The sequence below is a fragment of the Leptonychotes weddellii genome, chromosome X, assembly GCF_054177405.1.
Source record: "Leptonychotes weddellii isolate Sample4059 chromosome X, ASM5417740v2, whole genome shotgun sequence".
NCBI classification, from domain to species: Eukaryota; Metazoa; Chordata; class Mammalia; order Carnivora; family Phocidae; genus Leptonychotes; species Leptonychotes weddellii.
Window position 1 is genome coordinate 77,447,931 of NC_138385.1, and position 14,003 is coordinate 77,461,933.

At 38.3% G+C, this 14,003-nt stretch overlaps 1 protein-coding gene across 6 annotated transcripts in view; it reads left to right on the plus strand.

Annotated features, from left to right (window-relative positions):
- Nucleotides 1–14,003, plus strand: part of RPGR (retinitis pigmentosa GTPase regulator) — a 130,681-nt gene that overhangs the window by 31,969 nt on the left and 84,709 nt on the right. For 4 of the 6 annotated variants that reach the window (XM_081808998.1, XM_081808997.1, XM_081808995.1 and 1 more), the window contains 3 exons: nucleotides 4,325–4,462; nucleotides 5,856–5,913; nucleotides 7,184–7,272. In XM_081808998.1, the coding sequence (XP_081665124.1) occupies nucleotides 4,325–4,462; nucleotides 5,856–5,913; nucleotides 7,184–7,272 (285 nt within the window). The remainder of the gene's footprint in view (nucleotides 1–4,324; nucleotides 4,463–5,855; nucleotides 5,914–7,183; nucleotides 7,273–14,003) is intronic. The other 2 variants (XM_081808996.1, XM_081809000.1) reach the window with 1 other exon arrangement.

Sequence of the window (14,003 nt, forward strand, 5' to 3'; positions counted from 1 at the left end):
CAACAGCCCTGAGGGCACCTGTTCTGGTCTTCAGGTATTTGAGCAGAGCCGGGAAAGAGCCTGGGCACTGGCCCCCAGTAGGCCTGGATTCACACCCCAGCCCTTCACAGATTAGCTGTGTGGACACCTGGAAAAGCTTTTCTTTTTTTTTTAACCTTTCTGAGTCTTATTTATTTCTTTTTATAAAGGGAGGGGTCTTTGGATAGTTAAATTAGTTAGCACATGAAACATGTTAGAGGTACTCAGCAAATGGTAACCCGTGTCCCTCTAATTAACCCCTCTGACCACATCAAGTCAGGTACAGAACTACCCTCAGGAATCTCCAGGTCACTGACAGATGTGCATGAACATCTAGTCATGTGGACCTGACTTCTGTTTAAGTACAACATAGCTGCCCCCTCCCCAAAATTGGCTTATGGAAGTAGATCTGTGGGAATGAAGTAAGTAACAATAATGATAACCCCCTTAAATATAGGGTAGAGTGAAAGTCTGCACACCATACGTGGGTCCAGTACTGCCATTCAACATTTGAAGCGTGGTGAAAGGCTGATGGTACGGGACGACAGATTTCCCTGTGTCCTAATGTTTTTATCAAAATAGGTTAAAAAATAACTCAAACATAAAGAGTAAAATTGCCTACCAGCAAGAAGTTTGTATCCTCAGCATTGTAGCCACTTTTGCAGGCCTGCTTACAAGAGTCAAACTGGAATGGATTTTGTGGCAAAAATACCAGATTAGGAATGAACTAAGGGATTGGTACATAGAAAGGAGGAGGAGTTTAGAGATTGTAAAGTAGTGACATTAGAAGGCAATAATTTGGAGGTCAAACTGGGAGCCCTTCGGTGCAGCCTGGCTTGCAGACTCACTTCGCTTGGTATACACAGTGATTTTGGTAACGCTTGAATCCATTGCCAACGCTGAAATACTGGGAAACTTTATACTGTAGCAGTGTTTTCTGGACTTGACTTGGACCTGAGGCAGCACTGGCCCACAGTCCAGCCAAGGCGCCCCTCCACTTCCCTGTCGTCCTAGGCTGCTCCTGATGGGTCCTGCTTTCTTCCCTTGCTTGTTCTAGCTGCTGGGCTCCTGGCAGACAGTAAAGGGAGCTGTGCGAGAGGGTAGAACAAATACGTGAACACTTTAAGTCAACTATTTTCTAGTGATAAGATCTGGGACTTTATGGCAAAAAGGTGCCCAAGCATCTTGTTTTTTGATGGCCCTCAGTGTATACTAGGGAGTCTTAAAATCACTTATATACAGATGCTCATTGTTTGCTTGTGTTATTTTCTCTGTAAATAATCTTTTTAATTTTGATACGAACCCTCTGAGGTAGGTATTGCTGGTGTCATTTTCCCATTCTACAGAGAGACTGTAAAGTAATATTATTAGACCCCTTGCTCAGGCCGTGGCTGATGGTACAGAGCTTGGATAGCAGTACCTAGGTCTTTGTACTGAATGCCCTCCCCGCTCTCTCTTCCTGCCTCAGTGAGTTCCAGTGCAGTAAAAACATGAACTTCCATGTTAACCCTTCTTGTCCTAAAAGCCTTGAGATTGAGATTTTAAATATATACATTTCCCCACGTGGTATTATGTAGATATAAGGTTTTATGCTCTATTAACCTATTTGGAAAACATTGTCTACCCTATATGACATTGAGGCATCTCATAAATTGAGAATTGTAGCACAAAATTTTATACTTTATAGTCGCTTTAAAAAACTTGTTTAAAACTCTTGAAATATAATACATCTAGAAAAGAGCATATCTTGTGCGTGTATAGCTCAGTGCATTTTCCACAAGGTGAACCCGCCCACATAGTCAACACCCAGATCAAGGTAGAGCGCTCCCCAGCGGCTTCCCTTCAAACCCCCTTCCAGGCATTTCTCATCCCCCCAGATGACCACTATGCCAATTGCTGAGAGCAACCTCAAGTTTCTCCAGTATGCAATGTAGTATTCTTAAGCAAACTGAAACCTCATGAGGAACATTTCGGTTTCTTGATATTTCCCATAAGAAATGTGGCCCTGGGCCACACCCAAGACTGCAGCTCCCAGTGCTGTGCCTGACCAGCAAGACAACTGTCCCTCTGCAAGAGCCAGGCCCCCTTCCCTTCGCTCCTGCGGTCCCAACACAAGACGTGTTTCCGTTGACCATTCTAGACTACTTAACGTCTTATGTGGTTCTGGTGACAAGAATGTACTTAAACTTTGCCCTTTCTCTTTGTAAAATGACAGTATTCTGCCAATCTCTCCTAAATTGTTTCAGTTTGAAGGTAAGTACTGTGATTTAGAGTAGTTGTCCAGATGTGAATAGATTAATTCTGAATGTGCTTAAGTGCAAAGTTCTACAACTGATGTGATTTCTAGTGAAAATGTTTTCTAAGAGCTTTCTCAAATTTAGAAAATGATACCGTTCCAGCAGTTACTCATTGTTACAGATTTTCATAAAGTTATGAGTAAATTTATAGTTCATTATAAGAAATGAGTGTTTTGCTTATTTCTAAAATAAGATAAAATGTCGTGTTCCTTTTTATAATAGCATGATATTGTCTTATGGTTACATTAATATCTTAGTTAACTAGCACGATGGGAGTTGACCCAGGTGCTAAACTAGCAGAATTCTCCAAGAGAAGAGGACTTTGCTGCAACACAGCTCACTGACCCCTCCCTGTGGGAGACAGACGGACAGAGTCTGAAATTCTCTGTCTTGGGAACACTGTTCTTTCCAATTGGCCTTCGTTTATATACATTCATGACTACATCTATCTATCAGCCATAAATCTTAAATCTAGTTAATCTTGCTTCCCATTCCCCTCCAAAGTAGTCTCTGATCATTTTACCTTCTATGTGCTTCTGGCTCGGCATAAATATGCAATATAAGTCACTTAGAGGGGAAATTATGCAGAAAAAAAGAAAGCTTTAGAAATTATTGGTAAATGGTAGCTACCTCATAGTTAACCCTACCCAACCTAAACGTGCAGCACATCCTTTAATATAGCTGTCTACCCTGGTACCCTGTTTTCCTCTCTGTGTTCCCCTCCCACATGCACCGCCTCATGACCTTTGCTTAACCTAAGTCAAGCCCTCTCAGCGTAACTGCGTAACTGCCGAAACTCTTAAATCTCCAGGCTTCACTTCTGGATTGCTTGTCCTTGGTGAAAATGCTATCAGGCCACACCCTTAGTGCTATTGGCCTGAGGATGCCACTTAACGTCTGTTACTAAGTAACAGTAAGTCACCCTAGCCTGAACTCTCACATTTGGTATTTTGCCAGAAGAAAGGTGAGTTAATTATGAGAGGTATTATTTTCAAACCACCCACTAAAGATTCTTTTGGGTGTCCAGCTCATCCTTAGCCAAACAGCAACTAGGAAGGTGAACCATGAGAAGCTAGTTACTGTGTTGAAGGGATATAAAGGGTGTATATCGTCTGAGGCAAATATGGCGAGGTGAACTTTGTAAAAACATCCCTCAAGGGAGTAAAGGGCATTAATTACTTACTGCCTCACCTATTTTAGGGGCCATTAGAGAAGTGCATAAATGAAAAGCATAGGAAAAAAAGTCCAATAAGGAGCCTGATCTCTTAATGACAAAAAAATAAGCAGTATTCCACCCAAAATATGAAACTGTGAAAAAAACTCAGTATAGAATAAAGAATATAACTAATATTTTTCGCCTATATTTAGTATTACATGATTTACTCTATCAAATCCATAGACAGGCTGTCTTATAATTTGGATTAGTTGGACAGGACCAGATAGACTAAGTTCTGCCTCTGGTTTTCCCTCTGCTTTAAATAACCGAGAGCAAACCATTTAAACTGCCTATGTCCCTTTATCTTCTTCCTGGAATGTAAGTAATTATACTTAACTCTCTCTCGTGAATATCAGTGAATTGTACTTCTGAAGTGATTTTAAATCCCTATGTTTTGGAAAATGAGCATAATATATAGATATGATTATGTTATAATGCTACAGTAGAAAGCTTTTTAACTTCTCTAAAGTTTAAAAGCATTCTTTTGAGACAGCTCAGAAAGCACATTTAATTTTTTTTCCATTTTAACCTTGTAGTAGACGCTAATAGAATTTTGGGAATCCTAGTCATTGAAAATGTTGAAATAGATCAATGTGCGGAAAAGCCTTGGTAATATAGTAACTTGATATGCACGATAGGTTATGCAGCATTTTATTTCTTTGCCTTCAGTATTTGAATTCGTATTCTGTATATTCTTTGAGATGATATAAATTATTTATGACTGCAATATCAAATCTGTTTTTTTTAAAAAAAGAAAATCTTATCTCTTCCCTGATTATCAATTTTGACACAGGATCATGAATTTTCAGATGAAGAACTAGAGGACATGGATGAGGAAATTGATGAATATCCGGAAGGCAAGAAGAACATACCAGCGGATGAAGCCAATGACAACTCAGCTGAAAAGGTATTGATTGACACCACTGAAAAGGTATGATGATATGTGCTTAAATCCTGAGATCCTGCCGAAGAGCAAGTTCCATGGTCTCTGCAGAGGGCAGACTCCAGCTTCCTTTGGGAGCAGAAATACTTCTCTGAATAACTTGGTTCATGCGCTATAGGAAAAGCTTTGGCAGATTTATAAATCAGGCACACTTTGTTTCTAACACCCTTTCCACACTTCTTGGTAGCAGTTTGTTCCCCGCTTGAGTGGAAATGAACTGATATGGGCCAGTACAATATACTGTTGAGAAATTAACCGAGAAGTTCAGCACTGGGTCCTTGAAATGATCAAATTACAAAGTTAGGAGCCCTATACTGGTGGCAGGAATGAGGCGTGGGTGTGTGCACACATACATGTGTATATTTACATGTATGTGGACAAGTGAAAGCTGTTCACAGCGGTCTTTGAGGCTGTGATCAGTTCTGTACAGATGTGGTGTAGAAGAGAGGAATTATAGGAAGAAAAGGGGGAGCTATCACTGAGGAAGAGGAAGTCATCCTAAAAGTGGAGCTAGGGATGCCAGAAACATCTCTTCTCTTTGGCAGTTTTGTCCAAGAGGGACACTGCTAGGAGACAGTTGATAGGTTTGAAATCATTCATTTGCTAATGTTGCTCTGGGTTAACTTCATAGGTACAGAATTCAGAAAACGAAACTGAAAATGACACTATGTCGATTCGTTTTCATTTTCAGTTTTTGTACCTCTAATCATACCTTCTTGTTGATGAATCACTTGCATCTTTGGTCTGCGCAAGGCTTCTCTTTATTTAAATTGATTCCCTTTGTGTTCTCCTTTTCCATAACACAGACAACCACTGAAACACGCTTATCCTTTTATTTGAATGTGTACTTGTAAACCTGTGTTGTTTCATGTGCATGTATTTTTAATTTACAAAATGGGGCTGTGCTATCGAGATCATTTTCTTAATTCCTTTCTCAAGACTCCTTCCTCTCACTGAGGGAAAAAAAAAAAAAAGCTTCTAGCCGTTACTGTTTTCTTTCAGAGGGAGGGAAAGATTTATAAGGAATATTTATGAGTTCCAGTCTGGGTAGTCCCTGAAATTCTTTAACATAGAATTCCTGAAACTCCAGTTTGACAGTGTAAAATGTTGAGCCAATTCATTTACCAACTAACGTTCCCGAATCTTCTTGGAGTTGAATTCTTGAATCATACAACATTTTGGAATCCAAAAACTTAAAGCTAGAAGGGACGTTAGCAGTCACTCAGCATCTGAGGCAAAAGCCCAGCAAAGTGAAGCAGTAGTCACGTGTTTATGTTGTTAGCTAGAGGCTGACTCGAGAACCCTTGCCTAAAACCCAGATGATGTTTTCCAGCCCATCACAATTATGTTTTTTATTATATTGTTTCTTTATCATTTATAGGACGAGAAAACCAACCAAGAGGAACGGGCTATTTGTGAATACAATGAAAATCCAAAAGGTGTGAACACATTTGACTTCAGAAGGCCAGCTACTTTAACATACACACACGCATGCATGCATATGTACGCACGCATATGCTGTAGCTGAGGCGCTAAAGCCTACAGACGTGTATTCTGCTTCCTGCCTTTTACTGTCACATGGGCCTCATGACAAGCGCTGAAATACGTGACACAGGAGTACTTGTTCTCATTAATCACCACCACGGCTTCTTCATATAAAATATTCGCATCACTCCCAGCTACTCGTGTATCAGTGTTAAGTGGTTCAGGACAGGCTTTTCACTACCCTTTTTTTCCTTTTCAACCAGTAGTATTAAGTTGGGCTTTTGTCCCCCATCTCAGTTTATGTCTCTGGTGGGCACTGCCAGACCCCACTGCTAAAGACCAGGCTGGCCTGGAGCTACGGCTGGCCATCCCGTTATTTCCCCCAGGGCTCAGACGTGGGTCTTTCATCTTATCGTGGACATTTAAGACAGGTCCTTTCCCAGGCCTGACTGTTGGTGTCGGAAAACAGGTGCCACAGAATAGAGGGGACTGCGACTACCCTGGAGACCTACATTTTCTACAGCCAGATCATCTGGGTTTTGCTGTACAACCCTTATATTATGTTCCACACCATCACATCAAAGTGTGCTTTTTGCTGTGTTCTCATTAAAAATAACCATTCATAGTAGTAGATATCTGATCTGAACTTAGGCAGGAGGAGGAGGACTTCCCTTCATGCTTTTTTCTTTCTAACTTCAACAGAGTAGTAAGTTTTACTAAAATAGTGTCTGTAAGTATTCTTTGCAACTAATTAAAAGTAAGATTTAAGTAGTTGATAATATAAAATTATAAGAATGCATATACTTCATGAGTATACTTTAAAGATTATTTTTCCGTTATATAACTTGTGGATGAATTTGAAACACCAAAAAGTAACATGTCCATTTGAGTACAAAGAATTTAATTATAACTAGGTTAATTTAAAAAGGTAATTTATATTTTACAGAACTCTTTCCTGACACTCACTGTTACCTTTGTAGCTGTGTTTGGGTACTTGTCATGCAAACATCTCCAACACTGGTCGGGTCATTCTGGGCTTTTTTGCCTTAACTCAGCCCTCTAGGAACTATGAAGTAGAGACCTTGTCTACTGCCTCAGCGGTAGTGATACGCTCTCTGTAGTACTACCCCATAGGTCAGGCTTGATAGCGTTGCACTGAGGGCATCAGGACTTTGCTTCTTCTCGTTATTAGAAAAACATATTTCTCAATATATTCTATTATAGGAAACATGCATAACCGTGCAAAGAGCAGTTCTTCAGAAGTCCTGGAAGATAGTGAATCAATACCAAGTAAAGACGTCAAAAAATCAAAGGTAAGTGAAATTTATTTTTTCATTTTAGTGTTAAGACCAAAGTATTGAATTGCTCCTTTTACTTTTTATATAGTGATTCATATAATTTACCTCCTTAATATGAGGTTTTATGGCCCCAAAACATGTGAAGAATTTCAAGTGATGTTTCATGTTTTAACATAGCTATTTATTTCCTGGACTTTAGATGGAGTCAGGTGGCCCAGCCAGAATTTAATAGCATGTTCCTTTCAATAATCCCATTCACACTGATTCAACTTACAGGAAAAGATACACAAAAGAACTTTCTTGCTTAAATTATGAGTATAATCATCATGAGAGTCTAGAAAAAAGTAAGTCAAAACCAAGAAATAGGAGGATGAATGCAAAAATAAGGATGTTGTTGCTTAGGAAACGTGACCACACGCTACGTCAGCCTCTCCTGCCAAATACCTGTTTTGGAGTTGTTAATAGTCTGAGAGATATGTTTCTTCTTCTTGGAAGTTACTCTTTCCACTTGCAGGGGAACCTTCTGTAATCATGAGAGCACATTTCCAGGTAGAAGCATTGGGAGGAAATGTGGAAGAAAAGATCAATGAAAGGCCTTGTTAATTCCTGTTCAGCCTTCAGGTTTCAGCTTAAAGTAGTTATTTCTACATAGAGGCCTTTTGTGACCAGCTGCACTTAGATAAATTATGTCCCATTACTATTCTGTCACGTAACACCCTTTTCTCATCCTTCTTTGTATTTATCGTAATTGGCAATTTCATAGTGAAGTGTACATTTACTTGCTTTATGACTTTCTCTCTCCACTGGCCTTCAGCTCTGTGGGACAAAAACTATTTTCTGTTTTGCTTTCCAATGGATCCTTGGCATGTAGCACAGTCCCTGGTATATGGGACATGGTAAATGCTCAGTAAATATTTTTGGTTGATAATGAACTATAAAACGTAAGGAGGTAAGGAAGAGGACAGGAGGAGGGTAAAACCAGGAGCAGCCCTTAGAGGAGTAAACAGCCTGTCTTTTGCCACTCTGAAATTCCTTTCAGAATTACTTCAGAAATTTCAAGCTAAAATTTTGGCACAGGTCCCCTGTTGTTATCTTTTATTAAAAATTACTTTGTGAGTATTCTTATCTTTATAAAAATTGCCTTATGTTTAGAGATAGCTGTGACCTGGCTCAAAGGATACTCTCAGAATTACTCTCCTCCTTAGAATTATAACGTGTACCATCAAGTGTTAGGAACAGATTCTCTCTGTCTGGTAGAAAAGAACATTTCAGATATTCTACTGTACTTCATAGCGATCCTGTGAAGACTTTTTTCCAATTGTAAGAGCTCAGGGAAAGACTCTGGAAAAGAAAGTCAAATATGAGGGAGGGAGATGAAAAGTAAAGGAGTCAGGAGACAGAAGAACCTAAGAGGATAAATGAAGTGAAGTAGCAGAAGAAAATATTTGAAACACACAGACCAAATGAAAATGTGTGTTCTAGAACACATGATCGAGTTTGGGGAATTTTTCAGGCTGTCCAGCCTTCAGCATGGCATTGCCCATCGGTGGGAGGATTTGGATACACAGGGCTAGGAGAGAGGGCTGAGCCAGGGGAGAAATGCCATGTGGCAGGGGGGAGTGGCATGCTCCCGTAGGAGCAGGCCAGGCAAGGGGCCCGAGCAATGGCAGCAGTGGACGGGACAAAGGTGAGGTCAGGCCAGGATACAGCAGGCTGCAGGTGCCAGGCTGAAGAATGTAGTCTTAAACTTGGATTCTGCTCAAATTCTCATTTATACCTAATGGAAAAATATACTTCAGTAAATGTACATGTCCTTGGTTAAAGGAAACAAAAAGTAATGAAAATCATATTTAAAAAGTCAAGCAGTAATAAATGTATTTCTACTTAAAGAATATACTGTTGGGGCACCTGGGTGGCTCAGTTGTTAAGCATCTGCCTTCAGCTCAGGTCATAATCCCAGGGTCCTGGGATCGAGCCCCACATCAGGCTCCCCGCTCCGCGGAAGCCTGCTTCTCCCTCTCCCACTCCCCCTGCTTGTGTTCCCTCTCTTGCTGTATCTCTCTCTGTCAAATAAATAAAACCTTTAAAAAAAAAAAAAAAAGAATATACTGTTATTCTCCATATTTTAAAAAGGAAATAGATGATTTAGGTGAGATTTTCTTTTAGTCAATCCCATATGACCTCTTTTAATCTAGAGTGTCTCTAACCTATTTATACCATCCAAGCCAAACAAATCAAACTTTTTAAAGCTTGGAAAGTAAATGATGCATTAACTTACATCAAAAGAAACATATGTTTGAGATTTTGCATTCCCATCCCCCCACCCCCTGGGTATTTAGACAGATACCGCAAAGATAATCCAAAAAAAGGAAAAGAAAGAACTGTACTCTTGGCATCTACAAAACAGAATTCACCACTGAATTTTGTTTTGGTAATTTTAAATGTTTCAGATAGACAGGTTAGGACCTATGATCTTAACTGGCGGCAGAGATCTTCTGGTAGGTGATTGTTAGATCTAGAAATTACCGAATATTACTTTTCCACACTGTAGCCACTGCTGATAATTCGGATCCACAGTTAGCTACTAAGAAAAATGTGTTATTGGCTTCATTTCCACCTAAGGTAGCTAATGAAAAAAGTAGTAAACTTCTTAGCTATTAAAAATAATTACATTATAGAGTTAGTTTATTCATGTATTTATTTAGCATATACTAATTGGTTATCTCTTAATGTGCCAGGCACAAGGCCAGAGACTGCAGATACAGAGGTTAAAGAACAAATGCCTTCCCTCAGAAACTAGCTGCAACATGGCAGATCCCCTGGATAGTTCCCCATGCCAGTTCACAGTCAATAGATTTTTTATTCACTGTCACTACCGTAAATAAAAGACGCTGAGATGAGAATGTCTCCACCAAAAAAAGCATGCTTGTGAATTCTTGCCTTTCCTAGTTACTACCTTTTCTCTGATGGTATGCTTTGTTCCCCATTGCAAGCTACAAATGAGCACACTCGCTTCAAGTACACAGTTAGCTAGACTCTATGTTGTGAGGAAAATTTGAGGTAGATTATACCTATGGTCTCCTCTCATTGTCTGTTTTCCCCAAGCTTAAAACCTGAGACAGTCTCTCTCAGGTCACCCAATAATGACTCCCCTGCTTCTTAAAAAGAGCTTTATTGAGGTATAATTGACATATAATAAATGACACATATTTAAAGTATATAATTTGATTTCTTTTGACATATGCATACACCTGTGAAACCATAATCACCAGAGAGTAAACAGTGCCATTGTTGGCAGAGGGTTCTTGGTGCCTCTTTGTGACCCCTGTCTATGCCCCCTGACCCCTGCTGTCCTCAGCAAACCACTGATCTTCCTTCTGTCATCACACATTATTTTGTAAGTTCTAGATTTTTATATAAATGAAATCCTACACTGTGTACTCTTTTTGTTTGGCTTCCTTTGTTCAGCATAATTGTTTTGAAATCCATCCATGCATGTATCGATAGTTCATTCATTTATATTGCTGAGTTGTATTCAGAGTTAATTTTTTATATGGTGAGGGTATGAATTAAGGTTTGTGGGGTTTTTTTGTTTGTTTTTTGTTTTTGCATATGGACATCCGATCGTTCTAGCACCATGTGTTGAAAAAAGACTACCTTTTCTCTACTGAATTGTCTTCACAGAAATCAGAAATCAGTTAACTTTTCCATGTGTGGGCACATTTCTGGAGTCTATATTCTGTTCCTTCGATCTGTTTATCTTGTGTCAGTCCCATACTGTCTTGATTACTGTAGCTTCATAATAAGTCTTGAAGTCAGGAAGCTTTACTCCTTCAACTTTGTTATTTTTCGAACTTGTTTTGGCTATTCTAGGCCCTTTGCATTTCCATATGAATTTTTAGAATCAGTTTGTCAATTACTGGAAAAAAATGCCTGCTGGGATGTTGATTGGGATTGCTTGGAACCTACAGACGAATTTAAGAAGAATTAACATCTTAACAATATTAAGTCTCCTAACTCATGAAGATACTTCTCCATTTATGGATGTCTTCTGTTTTTCTTAGCAATGTTTTGTAGTTTTTAGTGTACAGGTCTTGCATAGATTTTGTCAGATTTATTTTATGTCTTGTGTTTTTTATTCCCTGATGAACTGGTTAGAAGTTTATCAATTTTATTGATCTTTTCAAAGAACTAGTTTTTGGTTTCACCGATTGTTCTGTATTATATTTTATGTGCACTCTAATCTTTATTATTTCCTTTCTTCTACTTTCTTTGGGTTAATTTGCTTTTCTTTTTCTAGTTTTTTGTTTTTTTTTTAAAGATTTTATTTATTTATTTGACAGAGGGAATGAGAGAGAGAGCACATGAGAGGGGGGAGGGTCAGAGGGAGAAGCAGACTCCCTGCCGAGCAGGGAGCCCGATGCGGGACTCGATCCAGGGACTCCAGGATCATGACCTGAGCCGAAGGCAGTCGCTTAACCAACTGAGCCACCCAGGCGCCCCGCTTTTTCTAGTTTCTTAACATGGAAGTTGAGGTCACTGATTTGAGCCTTTTCTTATTTTTTAATACAGGCTTTTTGTTCTATAAATTTTCTCTGAAGTACTTGATGTGTTTTCATTTTCATTCAGTTCAAAATATTTTCTGATTTCTTCTTTGACTCATGGGTTATTTAATTTCAAGATATTTGGGTATTTTCCATTGAGGTTTCTGATATTAATTTCTAATTTAATTACATTGTGATTGGAGAACATACTCAGTATGAATTGAGTCCTTTTAAACTTATTGAGACCTATTTTGTGGCCCAGAATCAGGTCTATCTTGGTTAGTGTTCCATGTGCACTTGAGAAGGTTGAGAAGCATGCTGTTGTTGGGTGGAGTGTCCTATCAATGTCAGTTGCATCAAGTTGGTTGATAGCGTTGCTTAAGTATTTCCTATACTTCCTGATTTTCTGTCTACTTGTAATATCTATTATTGAGAGAGGAGTATTAAAATCCCTAAATACAATTGTGGATTCATCTATTTCTCCTTGTACTTCTATTAGTTTTTGCTTCATGTATTTTATTTTATTTTTGTTAAAGATTTTATTTATTTATTTGACAGAGCGAGAGAGCACAAGCAGGGGGAACAGTAGAAGGAGAGGGAGAAGCAGGCTCCATGCCAAGCAGGGAGCCCGATGCGGGGCTCGATCCCAGGACCCTGAGATCATGACCTGAGCCGAAGGCAGACACTTAACCATCTGAGCCACCCAGGCGCCCCAATTGCTTCATGTACTTTAAAGCTCTTATTAGGTTCTGTAACATTTAGGATTGTTATATTCTCTTAATTAATTGACGCCTTTATCATGAAATGACTTCTTTATCCCTGATAATATTTGCTCTGAAATCTGCTTGGTCTGATATTGCATAGCCACTTTAGCTTTCTTTTGATTAGAGTTATATGTCTTTTTCCATCTTTTTACTTTTAATTCATTTGTGATTTTGTATTTGAAGTGCATTTGATTTAGGCAACAAAAAGATGGGTTTTGCTTTTTTTATCTAATCTGAAAATCCCTGTCTTTTCATTGGAGCATTTAGCCCATTTATATTTAATCTGATCATTAATGCAGTTACATTTAAATCTATCATCTTACTATTTGTATTCTTCATTATCTCTAAAAAATGCTAAAGTATATCTGTTATTAATAGAGCTGTACTAGCTTTCCTTTGATTAGCACTTCGATACATCTTTTTTCATTCTTTTACTTGTATTTTAGATGAGTCTCTTGTAGATGGCCTATAAGCTGGATTTTGTCTTTAAATTTTTTAACATACGTACCTAAAATCTAAAGCTAGTTAATGTTCCTGTCTTTTCCTCAAGTAATACCAAGATCTTAGAAGAGTTTTCTCTCCTATCACCCCTTCCTTTCCATTTTACATATTATTGTATCCAGTATTTTAATTTTTTGGCCTCACCAATCAAATGTTACTATTATTTGTTATACCACTTTCTTACTCACAATTCCGTTTTACATCTCAGATATCCTTCTTGGGATCCTTTTTCTTCTCCCTGAAGAAATCCTTTGGAAGTTCCTGTCATAGATTTCTTTTTGTAGTTAACTTTTTTAGTTTCTGTTCACTTGCAAATGAATGATCGTATGGCTGGTTGGCAGTTATTTTTCTCTTGATATCTGCTCCCATTGTTCCTATTAAGAAATTTGCTTTAGTATAATTGCTGATAACTTTGTATATAATCTATCATTTCTCCCTGGCTGGTTTTTTTACATTGTTTATCTTTGATGTACTTCAGTTCACTACGAGATGCCTAGATGGGAATTTTTTTGCTTTAACTTTCTTCTAATTCATTATGACTCTTGAATCTGAGAATTCAAGTCATTCATCGGTTTAAGAAAATTCTCATCCATTATATATTTGAATGTTTCCTCTCTCCTCTTTGGAATTCTGATACAAAACTTTTCATTCTTTTATCCATGTCTTTTAATGTTACTTTCCCGTTGTCCACGTCTAAGTAATATTTCAGGGAATTTCAGAGCTTTCATATTTCAGAGCTCTTTGATTCCATAGTTTCCTTACAGCTGAGACTAATCTTTTCAACCTACCTGTTGCATTTTTATTTCAGTGATTATATTTTTCACATTTTGAAGTGAAATTCTATTTTGATTCTTTTTCAAATCAATCATTTAAAAACTAGTATCTTGTTTTGTGCTCGTATTTTTTATTCTGGTCCTTTAAATAATTTAAACGTACT